Consider the following 18,747-nt stretch of genomic DNA (forward strand, 5'->3'; position numbering starts at 1 on the left):
TGTTGGTATTCACTTTAAAAAGAGGTTGAATGGGACTCTTTTCCTCCTTTTTTTTCCCCCTCTTCTTTTTTTTTTTTTTTTTTTTTTTTTTTTTTTTTTTTTTTTGTTTTTAAGCCAAAGCTTTGTTGTGCTAAACTAGTTGGACGAGTTAGGGTGTCGCTGCTCCCGATTGCTCTGGCCAATGGAACCCGATCCACCCTGCTGTGCGTAAGAGCGCAATTAAGGATTTAACCAAGCCTATGCTGCGCCCCAGCCAGCAGTCTGCCGGAGACAGACACCGCGCCGCAGCCTCCTCCCCCAGACATGTCTGCTTAGACCCGAGCAGCCCCGCCGCCAGCCCCAGCCCGCCCGGCTCCGAGCTATGACAGGAGTATTTGACAGAAGGGTCCCCAACATCAGATCCGGCGACTTCCAAGCTCCTTTCCAGACGGCTGCAGCCATGCACCACCCGTCCCAGGAATCTCCCACTTTACCCGAGTCCTCCGCTACGGATTCCGACTACTACAGCCCGGCGGGGGGAGCCCCGCACGGCTACTGCTCGCCTACCTCGGCTTCCTACGGCAAAGCGCTCAACCCCTACCAGTATCAGTACCACGGCATGAACGGATCTGCCGGGAACTATCCTGCCAAAGCCTATGCAGACTACAGCTACGCCAGCCCCTACCACCAGTACAGCGGGGCTTACAACCGCGTCCAGAGCTCCGCCAGCCAGCCAGGTGAGGGCCGGGGGCCCGGGGTGTGCGGGGAGTTCCCGCGGCTTTGGGGAGGCTGGGGGAGCGCGCCCCAGCAGATCCCCGACCCACGGAGCACGGGGATGCGGCTTTCCCTGAACCAGAAGGGAAACTAAAAATAAATAAATAAATTGGGGGGGGGGGGCGGGAAGAAAATTGGGAGGGGAAAAAAAAGTGGAGAACTGGTTTACTGGTCTACTTCTTTTGACCAGCCCGCATGATCTAAACTATAAACTGCAGGACTAGTGCTTTAGCGCTTCTGTCAGCTGCCCCCGGGCCCCTACGGCTACCTCCCTCCTCCTTCCCCCGCAGGAAGAGGGAGAAAATAGCCGAGCCTTGTTGCGTGTCTCAAACTCAGGTTCGCGGTGTTGAAGAAAGTTTCCTTCCCCCTGTGCTGGAGGGGCGGGGGAGGAGACTGGGAGGGGGAGACCAGCAGTGGCGGGGCTGCGAAGCCGAGAGGGTTTTTCACCAGAAAGAGTCGCGGGTTTACTTCTTTGTAACTTGCTGTAGGTAAAAAAAAAAAAAAAAAAAAAAAAAAAAAAAAAAAAAAAAAAAAAAAAAAGCAAAAAAAAGAAGGGGTCAGGGAGGAAAAAAAAATAAACAACCCCGTGGTAAAGCCAAGCGGCTGGGGCTTGGCTGGGACGAGTGCGGTCGCGGCGGCGCTTGGGGACACGCCGGCGGCGGCAGGGGGATGGCGCGGCTGTGCGGAGGAAGTGGTCGATGCCTTGGGTCCGACTTCGCTCCGGACAGAGCTCTTCCCAGCAGGGCCCCAACCATCCTCCCAACGCCCGAGGCGGCCGCGCATGCCCTGCGCTCCCGCCCGCGCAGCGCTGCGCGCCCGGCAGGATGCCCGGGGCTGGCGTGGGAGGCAGAGGAGGAGGGCCGGGGGTGGCCGAGGCCGGTGTGGAGGGAGCGGGTTCCCCCCCGTCTCACCGCGGGGAGCGGCTGCGGGAGCCCCGGGGGGAGCCGCAGGGGCCCGTCGGGCCGGCGCCGCTGCCCGGCCCGGCCCGCGGGCGGGATGCCGCCCCGGCGGCGCAGGCTGCGCGGAGCGGAGCCTGTCCCGAACTTAACGTCTGACTCTCTCTCCTGCTCTTGCGCCCGTGCAGAGAAGGAGGTGGCGGAACCCGAGGTGCGGATGGTGAACGGCAAACCAAAGAAAGTGCGCAAACCCCGGACTATTTATTCCAGCTTTCAGCTGGCAGCGTTGCAGAGAAGGTTTCAGAAGACCCAGTACCTCGCCCTGCCCGAGCGGGCCGAGCTGGCAGCCTCCCTGGGACTCACGCAAACACAGGTACCGCGAGCGGCTCGGCTCGGCTCGACTCGGCTCGGTTTTGCGGGTCCAGAACCCGGGCTCGGCCCGGCGCGGCGGGAAGGGCTGGATCGGCCCCGCGGAAGGGCGGGAGGGCGGCGGGGCACCGCAGCCGCGGAGCACCGGCTTGCCAGGCGGGCATTAATGGTGTCGCTTTCCCTCCCCACTCCCCCTTTCCTCCCTTCTCCTCTCTTCCCGCCCCGCTCCCAGGTGAAAATCTGGTTTCAGAATAAAAGATCCAAGATCAAGAAGATCATGAAAAACGGGGAGATGCCTCCGGAGCACAGCCCCAGCTCCAGCGACCCCATGGCCTGCAACTCTCCACAGTCACCTGCGGTTTGGGAACCTCAGGGCTCGTCCCGCTCCCTCAGCCACCATGCCCACGCACACGCTCACCCTCCAAACTCCAACCCGTCCCCTGCATCCAGCTACCTGGAGAGCTCCACTTCCTGGTACCCCGCTGCCAACTCCATCAACTCCCATCTCCAACCCCATGGCTCCCTACAGCACCCGTTAGCGCTGGCCTCTGGGACGATTTATTAGAGCCTGACCCTTTTTTTTTTTTTTTTTTGTTGTTGTTCCTTGGACTCCTGTGTTTTACTGTTAAGGAATAATAACGAAAGGAATGCATATGGGGAATTTTTTAAAGGGAAAAGAAACAAACAAAAAGATTAAAATGTGTAAAGCTTGTGCATGTAACTTATTGCATTTCAAAGGAAACCCTTTTTTATACAATACGGACGTTTTTTGGCTCAGCTGTGGACACTATCATTGGTGCCTTGAAATCTATGACCTCAACTTTTCCAGAGACTTTTTTCAATGTTATTTTAACCCTGTAAATAATTGTAGATAGAGGAATTAAACTGTATATTCTGAATAAAATAAAATTATTTCGACCAAGAGAAATGTTTCCAAATTACCCCTTCTTCTATTAATAAGAGGAAAAAAAATATAATACTAATTTGCTTGCAGAAAGAAAGTGAGGAAAGAGGATGGGAGCTGGGAGTTCACATTCTGTTCCAGTGCCACCTCAGTCCGGGCGTGCTGGCAGGATCTGGCCCTTGCAGGTACCCACGGGCGAGCCGAGGGGCGGCGGTGCTCTCTCCCCGCTGGGAAAGGGGCTCTGGCAAGACCGCGTACATCTTACTGCACAGTGCTTTAAGCTGAAGGGAAAGCTGCCCGTCCTGATGCGAGAAAGCGAATCTCTCGCCTTAAGCCGCCCTGAATCCTTTCCTGAGAGCAATTAGCGTCGAGAGCTGCACACTCCACAGCCCATCAGTCGCCCGTGTGCGCTCGGCTAATTATACAAATTACGTTTCCGTCAAAGGGAGCCACTAAATATGAGAAAAGAATAAAATGAGGGCCCCGCTCCCCTCGCTCCTGCTAAAAGCCTGCGGCGGCTTCGACTGAAGGAGGAACGTTTCAGAGGTACTTTTATTGTTTTTGTTTTATTTCTACACGATTTAGGGAAAAACCCTTGCGTCAAAGCAGTCGCTAGCGCTGCCCAGTGCTGGAGGCACGGCTTGGGCGAATGGCCGGAGTGCTGCCCACCGGCGCGGAGCACTCGCACGGGCTCTCTTCCAGTCGAAATCCTGGCCCGCGGGGCCCCCGCGGTGGCGCACGTTCCCACGGGGACCCCCATCCTAGGGGGCAGTGGTAATTCACGGCCGTGCGGGGTACAGCAGTGAACGTGCCAAAGGCGGCGCTGGAAGGATCCCCGAGATGAAAGATGCCCCTCTGGCAGCTGAGGCTGGCGGGGAGAGTGCTGGAAGGGGGGGAGGCGAGGCCTGAAAAGGCACGCTCCTGCCCTGGGGCGCACTTACCTATCTCCAGTCTTCCTCCCCTCTGCCCTCCCCCTCCTTTTTTCTCCTTCCTCTCCTGCCTGCCATGTTTTGTGCGTGTGCGTGAGTGTGGTTTGCGCAGTTTTCTCCCTAAAGAAAGAAGCCCGCGTTTGCTGTTTTGCAGCAGGTTTGGGGGTTGGTAAATGTCTTGCAGTACAATAGACCAGTTTGTTCAGTTGTGCTCCCTGCACGCCGGGGAGGGTGCGGGGGTGCCGGAGGCAGGGCGGCGGGGGCCGCTCCCGGCTGCCCACCCCTGCCCGCTGCCGGAGAGCGGCCGCCCTGCCGCGGTGCCCCGCCGTTCCCCATCCCTTCCGCCTTCTGGTGACCGTCTCCTGCTCATTTAACTCGCAAGGTTTCAGGGACTTCCCGCGACACATCTCTTCTGCTCACTTCCATCCTGTGCAAAAAATTTTTTTTAAACTTGACCCTTTCATTTTCTTCCGCTCTTTTCCTCATTTCCCTCTAGACAAGCATTCAACCTGCAGTAAGAAATTCTCCCCTCCCGGAGGTCACTTCCCTTTGCAGAAAGGTTTGGACACAGGAGGTGGAAATCAATTTCCCAGGTGGGTCCACCCACCCCTTTCTTTGAGGAGCTGCAGCGGAGCTGTTGGGTTACGGTAACCTGCCGAGGCCGGGACGGCCCGGACGGACAGCGCAGAAACAGCTCCGGGAAGGCGGAATGCCGGCAAGCGGCATACCGGGCAGAAATGGGAACTCACGCCGCGGCCGCTGGACTGGGCATCGCTCGCCTCTCCAAGCCAGCCGAGTCAGCTCTGCTTAGTTTCCATGCCGGTCCCCCTCCCTGTTTAATTTCTCCTCCTCCCAGAGCGGGTTGGTGTTGGGCAGGTCGGGAAAAGCCTGGCATCCCTCCCCTAGAGAGGATAAGAAATGCCCTCGCCGGGGCTCCCCGTCGAGTGGCCCCGACCTCAATGAACACCCAGAGTCTACGGCCGCCCGCCCCTCCGGGAGAGCCCCGGGCCGGGGGGATGCTCCTGTTCCCTCTGTCCCCACACACACAAGCAGGCACAGCCCGGCGCCTCTTCCTGCCTGGGCGCACCCCCTGGGCTCCGGCGGCGGCCGGAGGGAGCCTAGCTGGGCCAGGCCTCCCCCCTTTTTCCCCGGGAAAGGGATGGCATGAACTGTCCTTTGTCTGATGCTGGGTTTGGGCTCGGCGCATTGCTGGCTCGGGGCTTTCCCCGCCCCTCCCCCTCTTCCCCTCCCTTCTGTTTTCCTGGCGGCCACTTCCATGTGGAGCCGGGGCAGTTCGGGGAGCCGAGAGGAGCCACATTCCTGTGGGTGCCGAGCGGCTCCAGGGCTGAGCCACAGGGCCTGACACACACACACACAGGCGCGCAGACACACAGACACACACGCACAGAGCAGCCGACAGCCCCCACTTCCCCGGATCGAGAGCTCCTGACACTGCCTGCCCCCCTTGGGGCTCTCACACCCACAGCAAATCCACCCGCGGCTGCGCTACCCCCGGCTGGGACGCACACCTACATCACCCACACCCAGACACACTCAGTGCCCGCCACCCCCACCTAGGGCCGCGGGAGGAGCACCTTCCCCTTCCGCCCGAGCCCCCCGCTCCTGCCCGGGCATCTGCCCGCACCGCCCGCGGGCAGAGCCTCCAGCCGGGAAGCGCTGTCTTGTCGCCGAGCGCCTCGGTTTCCCTCCCGCTCCTTCCCGGGGAAAGAAAAAACACCCTCTCCAACCTGTCACCGCGGCAGGGCAGCCCGCTTGTCAGGCGTTCCTGTCGCCCTCTTACTCCCCTCGGTCTCCCCCGTGCGCTCTCTCCCCCGCGGCCGCGCTGCCGCGGCCTCCGCGCTCTGCCCGCTCCACCGCCGGCAGCGCCGCGTCCCCAGAGTGCATCCCACATGTGGCATCAATTAAAGATTTCTGCCACGCAATTTTGCGACTGACAGACTTTAGGTGTTTCGGTTGTGGATTAAGGAAAGGAGATCTATTGCTTCAGGAAAATCGGGGCGGGGGGGTGTGGGAACCCCCTCTTCTTGCTTTCAGTCCTTTAAGCGATTGCTTGCAGTAACTCAATAACCTGTTTTATAGGTCAGATAAGAGCCGCGAAAATAGGAAACGCGAAGTTTACATTAAGCTTCTCTTTCTCTCTCCTTTTTTACGGAAGATCTGTGTTGCATCAGTTAAATAGTTCTCTTTGTTCAGTGATGTGTCTATTTATACGTGATTCGGAGAGGATGATAAACAATAGTTTATCTGCCTGCAATACAGACCTGATAAATCCCGCCACGCACCCACGCCCCGGCTCTCTGTGAGAGCACCTTCCACTGACACGACCTTCAAAGCCGCGGGTAAAACTCGTGGCTCCCTCACCTCCTTCAGGTGAGGGCCCAGAGTGCCGGCCCCTGCCACAGACTGGGCATTTGGCGAAGAAGAGCTTGGGGTGGCTTCTCGCTCCTCTCCCGCTGCTGCCTGCCCCTCAGCGCTCCCGGAGAGGCTGTCTAAAGCTCAGCCTGGGCTTTGCAGGATAGCTCAGCCAGCCTCTCCGGGCCGGATGCTGACCCGGCTTCGTGCTCTGCAGCGGCATCATCCGCCTGCTTGCGGAGATGGCCCTCCATTCCAGGAGATCTTTACCGTCTCATCGATACGTACCGCACAACGCGTTTTATAGGGTTTTCTCCTCGCGCTATCCACTGAGCTTTCTTTTATTCTCCTGGTTTTTACTAATGCGCACGGAGAAAAGGGCGCGGAGTTAGACTGCAGGCTGTCAGGAGCGGCTGCGGTCGGGAGAGGCCAGCAAGGGCCGGGGAGGCAGCGCTCCTGCCCATGGGGCCGGCCCCGGGAGCTCCCTCCTCTCATCTGGACCCTGCGGAGACCAACCGGAGACCAACCGGTCCGGCGGCAACCGCGCTTTGATGATTTAGGTCATTAAAAAATGAAGCGGGTTTGTGTATTTCGTGTTCAGGGTTAATAAAAGTTAATCAGGAGTCGAAAGCCAACTAGCCCAGTGAGTTAACCTCGCTAGCTGCAGGTAGTCCTGTTAGCCAGGCTCTTTTGATTAATTAATTACAATTGAGTCGGTTCTGTGATAATTTCCCTAAGGACCCCTGAGGACCGGTCCAGCGGGTGCGCGGCAGCGCAAAAGGCCGCCGGCTCCACAGCCAGCCGCGGAGAGTGCCCCGCGCTGGCATCCCGCACCCCGCGCTGGCATCCCGCACCCCGCGCTGGCATCCCGCACCCCGCGCTCTCCTCCGTCCGGTTCCGAAGCTCCCGAGGCTTCTTGCCCGAAAGTGACGCTCAGTCACCTGAGGGGAGGCACAAAGACAATGGCGAGCCCTCGTTTGGGGATGGGTGGGGAGCTCGGGGATGCTTCGGGTGCCGGGGAGAGGCTGCCGGGAAGAGCCGAGCCGAGAGGCGGACTGATGCAAGGCGGGAGCCGAACCCAGCAGTCCCTGACTGCACATCAGGCTCGCAGTCGTTGAGATTTGGACACGTAACGCTGCAGACCACTGATTTGCTATTTTCTTAATTCCCGCTCTTCTCATTCCCTATGAATCAAACAGTCTTTTGTCCTTCAGAGTTTGATTTGATCGCTACTGTTCACATTTCACTTTTGTATTTTTCCCTCCCTATACCATTACTCATTGAGTGCCCCGTGAAATTACAATCGTACATTTTCAACTCAGCAACCCATTTGCAGTGCAAAAATAGGGTCTAAATAATGGCTGAATTAGCCCTACTGGACAGTTTCAGATGTAACACTCTGTAATAATTATATTGCAGGCTGGATTAGGATGCTATTATCATAATCTGGACGTTTACAATTATCTGTAATTTGCAAAGATGCGCCAGGTCTTGATTACAGCAGGTTTTTTTTATCAAGCTAACCATCACTAAACAGTGACAGTAATAACAGCTAATTTTGCTGGCAATATAAGAGGTGCTGGGGTGTGCAAACAATTTCACACCTGGATGTGCTCACTCAACCAAGAATATAGAGAAAGAGCTTCTGCCCTGAGACTCAGAAAAATATTCTCCACTGCTTCTGTTCAGTGCAGATTTCTAGACCCCGATCCTTGCTTAGCAGATTTTCAGAGGGGTAAGTTTTGGGGCTCGCTTGGGTTTGGGGTTGGTTTGTGGCTGCTCCGCGCCTTGCCCGTCGAGGCGCGCTCCGTCTTTGCTCCCCGGCACTGGCGGTCATTCTCGCGCAGGTGGTTTACCTCCCCGGCCGGACCCCGACAGATAAGCGCCCCCTTTCCCCCGATGCTGCCGGGGGCGGCGGGATGCGGCGGGAGCCCCGACGGGACGGGCTGCCGGAGGGGCGGCGCGGGACTCGGCGGCCGGCGGAGAAACCGTGCGAACCCCGGGCCAGCCCCGTCCGCCCGTGCCCGCAGCGGGGCGGCGGCAGCGCGCCCTTCCGCGCCTTTCCGCCCCCTTTCCGCGCCTTTCCGCAGCTCTCCGCGGCCCCGGGGCGGTGGCGGAGCCGGCGCTGGCAGCCCGGCGGCGGCAGGTTTGGTGCTGGCGTGGGGAGCTGCCGCTGCTCCATCCATAGATGACGCTGTTTCACGAGAGTCTCCCGGGGCGGCTGCCGCGCGAGTGGGAGCCGCTGCTGCCATTCACTCCCACCCCGCTCCCGGGGAGGCCTACCTTTCCCACCTTCTCCCACGCCACTAAGCTAACGGGGCTTTTATTATTATTGTTATCTTTTATTTGCTCGCTCGCTTGCTTGTTGTCTGAGCTTTTTCTGAGCCTATTTGAGGAGTCACTCGCGGGGGAGGAGGGCACGACGCAGCCGGAGGCTCTCCGATGCGGCACCCACGCGCGGCGTGCAGGGGAGGACGAGCCCCCGCAAGCCCACGAGAGGCAGCGCAGCCCCGCTCCCCCGCCCCGCGCCCGCCGGGAGCACGCAGCGAAAGGGTTAAAGCGCCTGCGGGGGCCGGAGCGGCGGGCCGGGCTCCCCGGGCTCCGGGACTCCTCGCCTGGGCACCGCCGCCCTTGTGCGAGGCGAGGGGGAGCCCGCACAGGGGCCGGCCTGGGGGGAGGGCGGTGTAAAGCGGGGTTTTCTGAAAGATGCACACAATGCTGTTGGTTTAAATGTATGGTAGCTTTCTCTCCAGTGTCATTTGAATAATTCAGTGAGCCCCACTACCAGCTGTACTTCTGAAGCCTCTTCCATTCTTTTCAGCATTATAATTTTGGTTAATTTTCAATTTTAGGCCCTACGTCTCTGCAATTTGTGTATGAATAACAGAATAATTTTCCTCTTTTGTTTCGCCTTTCCTGTTCCTGAATCTAAATAAAGATGGCTTTTTAGTATTAAAAGTGGAAGAAAATTACAGGTAATTATCTTTGACGGTAAAAACGCTGTAATCAGCGGGCTACATGAAAAATTACTCTAATTATGGCTGCATTTAAGAGAATGGAAAAAAACCTTCTTGTGGATAAAAACCTTAAATTGTCCCCAATGTCTGCTTCAAATTGGATGGCACTGCAGCTGGAGGCTTTGTTCAGAATTGATCCTGGGGAGCTCTGAACCCAAAGTTTCACAGTGGGAAGGGGAAAAAAAGAAAAGAAAACATTTTTCCTAATGTAACAATACGAATGGTAGAAAATGACAAGACTGATCGGTTTTAAAGCACTCTGAAGACTGACTGAGCGTGGAAGTTGCTCAAAAAAAAAAAAAAACCAAACCAAAAAACACCCCCCAAAAAACTGGTATATTGGTAAGTAGTCTTTGCTTTGTGTCTAATTATAGTGACTGTCCTTTTGCACGACTGTATGTAGCTGTCATTATATGGAGCACTCTGAGGATCTCTATTGACTTCTGATAAATGGCTCAGTGGTTTCAAGGTTCATAATTTGAAGGATGCCCAGGTCTCTAGCCATTAATTCTCGCAGTATGGGGCACCCAGCTTGGATGAGGAAAAGGCTTTTCATTGTCAGTTGTTGCTGTGCTTTCCACAAGCCGGTGCGGCTGAAGCTGGCTGGACAGCGTGTTGTGTGCCTGGGCACCTCTCAGGGCTTTGCAAAACATTCCTCAGCTTGCATTGTCTGCTCTTTGAAACAAAGGAGGGCGCCTTCTTTCTTAATAATTTGGAGTCTCCAACCTTTGGGAAGAAAGACAGGGCTCTAAGCTTTCCCTCGGCGAGAAAGCTCAGCTAAGCAGCGGAGCAGTAAAATCGCAGCAGAAATGGCCGGGTGATTAGGAACTTCGTCTAGGCGTATCTTTGTGGACTCGGTACCTCCTGTCTTTGAGTCGTAGCCTTAAAACCAACTAAACCACCAGCTACCCCACCCCACTTCATCTTTTCTTTCTTTGCTTGCAGATATATGCTTTGTAGGGGTGTCTGTGCACTCAGGCAAGCTGGGCACAAGGATCCCTCTGCCCGGACTGATCTGGGGGGCAAGTCGGGGCAGGTGGGGATCCGCTAAGGTGAAGAGAAATAGGAGCCAGGCGGGCGTTTTGTGGCTTTTACTCTATATATGAAAGAAGACAAAAACATACAAAGTATATGTACAACTAAAATTCAACAATATATACAGAAAGGTTGCTCGGGGAAAGGTCCCTCTCGCTCAGTGGTTGAGGCTGCCGCCGGGCAGCGCTGAACCGTCCTTCCCCAGCCCGCGGCGGCGGGTCTGGCCGCGAATCCCTCGCTCTGTCTTGGCTGCTCGTCTCCGGGAGACTGTCCGGCTGTGTGCGGGTGCGGGTCGGTGCGGATGAGGGGGCTCTTCGAGTGAGAGACGGTGGTTTCTTCTGAGCCGCAGCCCATTACATTTTGAGAAAGCATGCAGATTTTGCTTCGTGGTAATGTTCCAATCTTACAGTATATTTGCATTTTTTCAACCAGTTCTTCTTTCCCCCTCCCTCCCCCATAATCTGGACGTTTACAATCGCATCTTCTGTCTTTTAATCCTTTCCCCAGTTCGGATTTGGTGAATAAAAATGAAGGAGCTTTGACTAGTCTCTCTTTCATCATGTAATGTCTTTAGCTCATTAAACAAGTAAAAACGGCTGCCATGGTAGATTCAGGTTCTTGTGGGCAAAATCTGTAAAAAGTTTGTTTTGACGTATACTCCACAGAGAAAGAGGCTGGTGCCTTGGAGTCCAAAGGAAAATATCCTAAAGAGAAGTGTCTTCTGTGCGCCAGAATGAAAATTGTGTCTTTCTGTTCAAGATCAATCGCTGAGGTTACTTAAAAAAAAAAAAAAAATAAAGCCACTCTGTCTCTTTGCCGCATCTACAAGTTCACACAGAGCCTGTTAGCTGGCACGGCTTGGCAAAGCAGGGGAACTTCTTGCCATGTCGAGACGAGGCGTTCTTGGGAGATTATTTCTCTTGGACAATTCACATCATTTGTGGTCTCTGCATTGTGTCTTGATGTGGAGAAGAATACCAGTGAGAATAGCCAGGCATGTAGCTGTTTGGAGGCATATTGACTCCCTTGGCAGAGGCTGAAACGTCCCAGACTGGAGGCAGAGCCGGAGAGCGAGGGGAAAGGGCAGCGGAGCCGGGCAGAGGGTCGCTCTCGTGGGGGTTACTGCCCTGCTTCAGCAGCTTCTTGAATTTGGAGCGCTTGTTCTGAAACCAGATCTTCACCTGTAAACCGAAACGCATTAGATATTAGGCTGCCGTCAGCGCCCAGGGCACAGCAGGGAAGACCCTGGGGGCCGGGGCTCTAATCTGGAGAAAGTCTTGAGGGCACACGCCAGTCAGGTGTGCAGCTGGGGATGGGGAGAGGGGAAGGAGAGGTAGCTACGGCTGCTCTCGGGCTTTGGATGAAGCTGGAGAGAACAGGGGAGGCAGAGCAGAGCTGGAAAGCCAGAGGGATGCAGGTTTTAACCTGGGACGTTGTTTTCCCTGAGCAGGCCAGATTGTTGTTTCCCTGAGCAGACCACATGCTCTGAGGTCTCCTGTTTTAGCACCTTATTCAGAATTTTGGAGGTCATTTGATCGTTCGGGCAAAATGTTGTCAAACATGGGCAATCATATGATTTTGTGCCAGGAGACAAGAGCCAATAGACAAAGGGCATCTTACAAAGAAATTGTGCTTCTGAAATCCTCACGATCAGGTCAAGCAGTCCATGCTGATGTGGCAGGGAAGGAGGCATAATAGAACCAGGATTGCGGCTTTATATTAAAATGGATAATTAAAGAAATAATATTTTTATTTTCTCTGTAAGTAATAGCATATCAACATTACTTTGGGTCTCATCCTGCTCCTAACCCATCAGAACTCCCGAAGAGGGAGCTTGCACTCGATAAGGTGTGCAAGGATCAGGCCCACTGGCAGGTCAGAATTATCATACCAATTATATATAGGTAAGACATTAATACAGAATTTATTTTTTTTTAATCAGTCAAACATAGAAAACAAATTCCCCATGCGTATTTGACCTCTCAAACTTTGCAATCATAATGTTAGGGGATAAGCAGGGGTACTTCTCTAGCTGCAAGATCAGGATTGGGCCCCAAAAAAAAATCTATGCATACGAGCGAGAAAGAGAGACAGCAGTGAGACAGAGCGTGCATGCCGAGGATACTAAAATCCCATTTGCAAAACCATCAGGCCCATTCCCATCATTAATGTTTGCCGAGTATTTAAAAATCGCTGTCTGGAAGAGACTGTTACCAATGACATTGATAAAATCCCGAAGTTATTTGCTGGGCTCATAGATTCACATGATAACATTTTGCCCGGATTGATCCCATCTATCCATGCACTTCTCCACAAACCCCAGCCTGGTAAGCCTGTAATGCCTCATATGTCTTTCAAGCTTAAATTAGCAGAATGGCACAGCTACTCCAACCACACTTAACTATGGCTTAACCTGCCATAATTTTGTACACGGCTGTCTTTGATCTTCAGATCTATTATCACCTTCCGTACATTTTGCCCAAGGCTAACCACTGCATTTGCGTTACTCATCCCGGGTGAATTAACTATTGATTTAACAGGTATTTCCTAACGCGTTCCTGCTTCCCCTCTACCTATACGCGTTGCGACGAGGCAGCTTTGCTTTTAGCTCTACCTCAGGCCCAGCGATTCCTTGCCTTTGTTTTGTTCTCCTGTTCACAGCTGGGCAATTGCATCTCAGTGCTGGAATTATCCGAAAATATAGGCAATTTTTTAACGTTATGCGTGGCATCGAAAGGGAGCGCTTGCTCGCAGTCGGCTGAGGGAAGGGAGCTTGCAGCTCCTTCTGCGGCTGCCCGATCTCTGCCGCGGAAAGTCCTAGCGTAGAGAGACGGGAACCGTGTGCTTTACCTTTTCTACCGTTCCCGACAGAGGCCAAAATGTTTAGGGAGCATCATGCTTTGCTTGGCCTTTGTTGCTCGAGCAGGATTTCAGTGATTCGGAATTCCCAGTAATTACCTGTGTCTGGGTAAGTCCTAATGAAGCTGCCAGTTCAGCTCTCTCTGGAAGTGCCAGGTACTGAGTCTGCTGAAAGCGATGATTTAAAGCCTGGAGTTGTAGACTAGAGTAAATGGTTCGAGGCTTCCGAATCTTTTTCCCTTTTCCATTAAATCTGATTTCACCGTTTTCAATCACTGTGGTTTTTTGCTGATCTGCAAGCAAAACAACACAGCTGAAACATCACCCTCCTTAGCTATTAAACGCGGGTATTTTGGCTGCCACGGCTCCTGAAAACGCCAAAGCCCGTCCCGATGCCTGTTTAACCCCACGGCGGAGGCGCAGGCTGCATCTCCTTACAGGCACGCGCGGCACGGGCTGCCGCTTGGGAGCTACCGGGAGAAAAAACAGCTGGCCGGGCATAGTGGGCACGCTCTCCTTCTTGCCGGGAAGAAAAAAAAAAAAAAAAAAATGGAAACACTTTTTAAAATTTAAAGTGCAGCACTGGCTTTGCGAAGGTATGCCTCGTTCCAGGGCCATCCAGGTTTTACTCGGCTAATTGACTTCGCGTCGCCAGTTTGGTGGTCAGTGAATCACCAGTCCGAGACTTTTAACAATGCTTTCCCCCCCGCACCCCTCCCGTGCCCCTCTGGATGGATATGTGCGTCTCCCTGCAAAAAAAGAAATACATAAATCAGACGGCCCCCGAGCGGAATGCGACCCGCTCGCCTGGAAACTTTCACTCCTCAGGTGTTAGCAGGAATTTTGCCTAAAGCCGGTCCCGCCGTAACAAAGGAGCGCCGAGCGCAGCCCCTCGCCGTCGGCCGCGGGGCGAGCGGGGAAGGCGCGGGCGCGCAGCGCCGCGGTACCGCCGGCAGCCGCCGCTGGCGCGGAGGGAGCGCGGCGGCCCCGCCGCCGGTACCGCAGCAGTAGGCCCGCGGAGGGGCCGCGGAAACGGCACCCCCCACCTTTCCTCCCCGCCGTCCGCGCACCCAGGGCTGGCGCCTGCCTCGGCGGGAGCGGGGGGCACGGCGAGGGTCGTATGCAGGTGCCCGCAGGGGGGGCCGGGAAGAGGCCCGGGGATGGAGGGAGCGGGGGGAGAAGCTGGCAGCGGGTTCGGGAAGCGGTGCCGGCTCACCTGCATCGTCCGCCCGCGTCTGGCTGGCCGAGCTGCTGTTGTGGTAGGACTGGAGGTAAGGGCTGTGCTGCGAGTGGCTCACGTAGGGGTAGGCGGCCAGCGAGCGGTGGTTGTAGGAGCCGGCGCTGCCGGAGTAGGGCGAGCTGTGGTGGTGATGCTGGTGGTGCGGGTGCGAGCCGGCGGCGGAGTGAAGGCAGTGCAGCGGGTAGTGGGCTCCGGCCATTGCCGGCGAGCTCTGCTGGGAGTGGGGCGGCGGCGGCGGCTGCGGCGGCGGCGGCTGCTGTTGCCCGAACTCCATGAAGGCGGATTTAGAGGAGTCTTGCGCGTCCAGCCCGTCAGCCATCGTAGTCATGGTCATCATCAAAGTTTGGGAGGGAGAGCGCGGTGCTCCCCGGCTCGCCCCCCGCGCTCTGCCTCCTCTCTGCCCAGCCACCGCCGCTCCCCTTACCCGCCGCGGCACCGCTGGAGAGGCGGCGGTGATTTAATTTAATTTCTTTTCTTTTTTTTTTTTTTCTTTTCCGCCTTTTTTTTTTTCCTTCCCCCCCTCCTCTCCAAGGAGCCGTTGTGCGAGGGGCCTCGTTCACTGAGGGAGGGGAGGAAGGGGAGGGCGGTGTGCGGGGTGTGTGAAGGGGGAGGGCGGGCTACTCCCGCCGCTTTTTTGCGCCGCTCTTTTCCTTCATCCCCCCGGCGCGTGGGGTGGGTGTTGTTTTTTTTTTTTTTTCTTTTTTTTTTGGGGGGGGGGCGTGGAGGGTGGGGGCAGTTTGAGGTGGGAGCCGGGAAAGTTGGGGCTCCGGCGCTCCGACTCCAAGGGCAGGGACGCGCGCGAGCCGAATGGTTCGCCTCCGGAGGGCAGCGCCTCCCTCATTGGTCACTCGGCCCCCTGACGTCATAGCCGGCAGCGCGCGCGGAGCCCGCGCCCGCCCCCCTTGCCCCCCCCCCCTCCCCCCCGCCTCCTTGCGCGGTATTTTCGCTGCGGCGAAGCGACGCGCAGCGCATTTTTGCCCGCTGAACGCAGCAGCAGCAGCAGCTCCCGTAATGGCTTTCAAATATATGCAAATGGCTACGTGCGGTTGGCGGTTTTGGCAAAAAGCTTGATTAGGATATAAACGACCCAAGGAAAAAAAAAAATGCCTGCGCCCTAAATTTGTCTTTAGATTACAATTCCAGTTGATTTTATTTTATTGTCAACATTGTTAATGATAAAAATAGAGTCGTTTTACAGTTATTTTTACTTTCTGGAAGGAGGCAATTAGACTTCTAATCAGGAATACACAAAAATCTCCCATGATTAACTGCAGTACTTTGTTCAAATTGCTGCTATAAAATTCAGAACAATTTGCCTGTAATGATTATGGACTGGGTTTATTTTGGGAGGTGGAATAAAAGTGGATATAGCATAAATTATCCTCTAATTATACACCAGTGTCGCCTCAATTATCCTCTTATCAAAATGGTTGTCTAACTGCCGCATTTAGTTTCAATTCTCTCCTTTTTTCTATAAAAAGAACTTCATACCTTGTTATTATTAATCCATTTATTATTTGCAAGGGGATTTATATCCGAACATCCAGGTGGTATTACCACTTCTCTTTCAAAGATGGACTAGGGAAAGACATTAAGTTTGATCCAGCACGGCGGAGGATCTCTCTCTCTCTCCTCTCTCCTCTCTCTCCCCCCTCTCCCTCACCCCCTCTCTCTCTTTTTTTCCCCCCTTTCCCTCGCTTAAATCTCCTCGCGTCCAGCTAAGCATGAACTCCAGAGACAGACCCCACCGGAGAGGACTGAGGTAGGAAGGACCCTGCGGAACTCGCTAAGCCTAAAGAAATCCGAAAGTTGCTCTAGATGGGGAAAGGGGCTGGAGGCTTCGGGCTTTGAAAACCAACACCGGCACCAGCAGCCGCTGCTCCCAAAACCTGGCGCAGCCCAGAGACGTCCCCAGACCGATCCCAGGTCTTGACACTGCCTCTCACTGCGACATTCCCTGAGGATTGGTTTTCAGATTCTGCAGATGTTTATATATGTTGGGGTTTTTAATTTTTTTTTTTTTTTTTTTTTTTTTTTTTTAACGCGTCGCTTGTGGAAATACTTAGAGGGCTTTAATTTTTCTTTCTGGGATTTTTTTTCTCTTTTTAATTTTTTCCTTTACCTTGGAGTTGTGCTTCCCCACAGCCCGATCATTAGCTCTGGGAATCCGAAGGATGTGAGCCCCCTCTTCGCATACCGTTGGGGAGGGGGGGAAGCGGGGGAAGGAGGATGCCAAGCGATGCTCTATCGGTGCAAGGGCATAACCCGTAGTCTCTCTGCGCTTGTAGTTCATATGGCTTGTTTCAGGGGGGCATGGGGGAGGGATGTCTTTTTTTCCTGTGTGGCTGGGATGTTCTGAGCCCCCTTAGCCACCCTCTCATCGTTGTTTCACTTCTTGAGCCCTTGGAGTCGGTTCAGTAACTCTGAATGCAGTTGTAAGTGTCTTGCCTTGTTCTCCGGCTTTTAACAAGGGTTCCACTTTAACACGCGAAAGGGTAACCCGATCCAGGCGTTTACAAATCTACAATGAATAAAAATATAGAGAAAAGGGGAAGAGAAAGGAAAGAATTCCTACTGAGTCTCTTTATTCATAGGTGTAGGTAATGTACTCAACAGGAACAGGTACATTTGGCAGTTTTATTGCTTTATACCCTCCAGCTTGCTGTTAACATCACGAAGGCGTTTTTTTCGCAGGTGCACATACTAGCATTTTCTCCAGCAGCAAGAGCATGCATAACAAAAGATGTCAGAAAATAGGCTGGGGAGTGTTTGCAACACGTTGTTTTCTTGTTTCGAAATAATTCCTGCCTAATAATGGATGCTAACCTCGGAATGGGGGAAAGTTGGGCAGAAGAGAAGATCGCTTTGAAATAACACCTATATGCCGCCTTGGCGGAGGGAATAAGGCGTCTGAGTCAGACAAAAAGGAGAAGAAAAGACAGGGAGAATCTGCAGGAACTGCTTCCTGCGGTAGACAGCAAGCGGAGTTGCATATGCCCCTCTCGTTCAGCCTAGCTGACGGAGGAGATGCGGTGGGGCGAGCGGGACAAGCAGCGGCTCCGGATGTGGGCCGGGGGCAGCGGCGGCGCCGCGGGGATGCGGAGCCCCCGCCGAGCCGTCAGTGGGCGCCGGCCGGAGGGAAGAGCTGGAAACCCGCCGCTGCTCTTCCCCCGCCGTGCTCAGACATCCTGGTCTGTCGTCAAGACAGTTGACTCCGTCCAACCTCACACCGATAATTTTCCTCAATTTAATTAGGCGCACCGGGGGTCGCGGGGAGCGTGGGGGATGGAGTGGGGAGCAATAGGGACCCGAGCCGTGCCCTGGTAGAAGCGTCAGCTGCAGGGATGTTTCTTTTCCGAGGTTCAGGCAGGTCCCCCGCCCGCGCTCTGGAGTAGGATGCCAGGGCACCCGGGAAGTCCCTGCCCGCTGGGGACACTGCTCTGCCGGGCACGGGTCCTCCCTGGCTCCCATTTGCGCCCAGCCGAGCTCCGTCATCGGCCTCTTTCTGGAGAAATTAGACCTGAATCTGTAGCTCTGGACGCATCAGAACAGTGGAGTGTCCATTTTCCAGGGTGTGTGACTGGTGAAAAAGGGGTGGTGACGGGCACCCCACACCTCCTAGTCCCCTTGCCCTGAAGTGCCTCCGAAAGTGAGCGGGCAGAAGTCACGAGTGAGGGGAGGGAGCCCACGAGGGGAGCTGCCTTGCCTCAGCTGAGCTTCCCGGGAGCCGCGCGGGGCCGGACGGGCCAGAAGCCTGGCTGGATGGGCCAGTTAGGGGGAGCCTGGGGACTGTCCTGAGGCGGGGGCCCCTGCACGGCCTTCTGTGAGCACACGTCCGTCCCTGGGAAAAGGCAGCAGGAATTAACCGCATGCGACTCCCCCTTCCTGGCTTCCCCGCTCTTTCCGCGGCCAAGCCTGAGCTCCCGGAGGTCTGGGTTGCAGCCCTGGTCGGGGGCCATGGGGATATGCCCCGGGAACTGTTCTGCGCTCTATTCCCTCCGGACCGCGGGTACCCCCGGGCCCTGCCAGCGCATCCCTGGCCCTTCTTCTCTCCTCACCCCGCGGTGTAATATTCCCAGAGAATGCTCTCCGCAAATCACCCTCGCTCGTCTGGAGAGCAAGGAGGCCTTTGCATCCCGAGCGGGATTAAGGCCAGCATCTCTCCACGCCTGGCCTGGCTGAGAGCCGCGGGGGCAACGCTACGCTGCCTTTCCCTCTCCCCCGCCGTCCTCCCCTGCTCCGCTGACGGGCGGAGAGCGTGGCACCACGCACCGGGCTCCCTGTGCCCCAGGACTGGGTGACTTCGTGCGACCGGTGTCACCTTAAACCGCGTCGCTTTAATGATGTTTGTGGGTAACACTTTCAAAGGGTC

General features: G+C 55.3%; 2 protein-coding genes across 2 annotated transcripts; one reads left to right on the forward strand and one right to left on the reverse strand.

Annotated features, from left to right (window-relative positions):
• The first annotated feature begins 361 nt into the window (after nt 1-361).
• DLX5 (distal-less homeobox 5) lies at nt 362-2,583 on the forward strand. Its single transcript, XM_041408775.1, has 3 exons — nt 362-716; nt 1,838-2,022; nt 2,251-2,583. Exons 1-3 carry the CDS (start codon nt 362-364, stop codon nt 2,581-2,583), a joined length of 873 nt encoding a protein of 290 aa, XP_041264709.1.
• An 8,622-nt stretch (nt 2,584-11,205) lies between these two features.
• DLX6 (distal-less homeobox 6) lies at nt 11,206-14,822 on the reverse strand. The gene is made up of 3 exons (XM_041408776.1): nt 14,352-14,822; nt 13,235-13,428; nt 11,206-11,457 (listed from the first exon to the last, which is right to left on the reverse strand). The coding sequence occupies exons 1-3, from the start codon at nt 14,710-14,712 to the stop codon at nt 11,206-11,208; spliced, it is 807 nt and encodes a 268-aa protein (XP_041264710.1). The 5' UTR covers nt 14,713-14,822.
• Nucleotides 14,823-18,747: the final 3,925 nt, after the last annotated feature.

This window comes from Onychostruthus taczanowskii, unplaced genomic scaffold, assembly GCF_017590055.1.
Source record: "Onychostruthus taczanowskii isolate IOZ18803 unplaced genomic scaffold, ASM1759005v1 scaffold3, whole genome shotgun sequence".
NCBI classification, from domain to species: Eukaryota; Metazoa; Chordata; class Aves; order Passeriformes; family Passeridae; genus Onychostruthus; species Onychostruthus taczanowskii.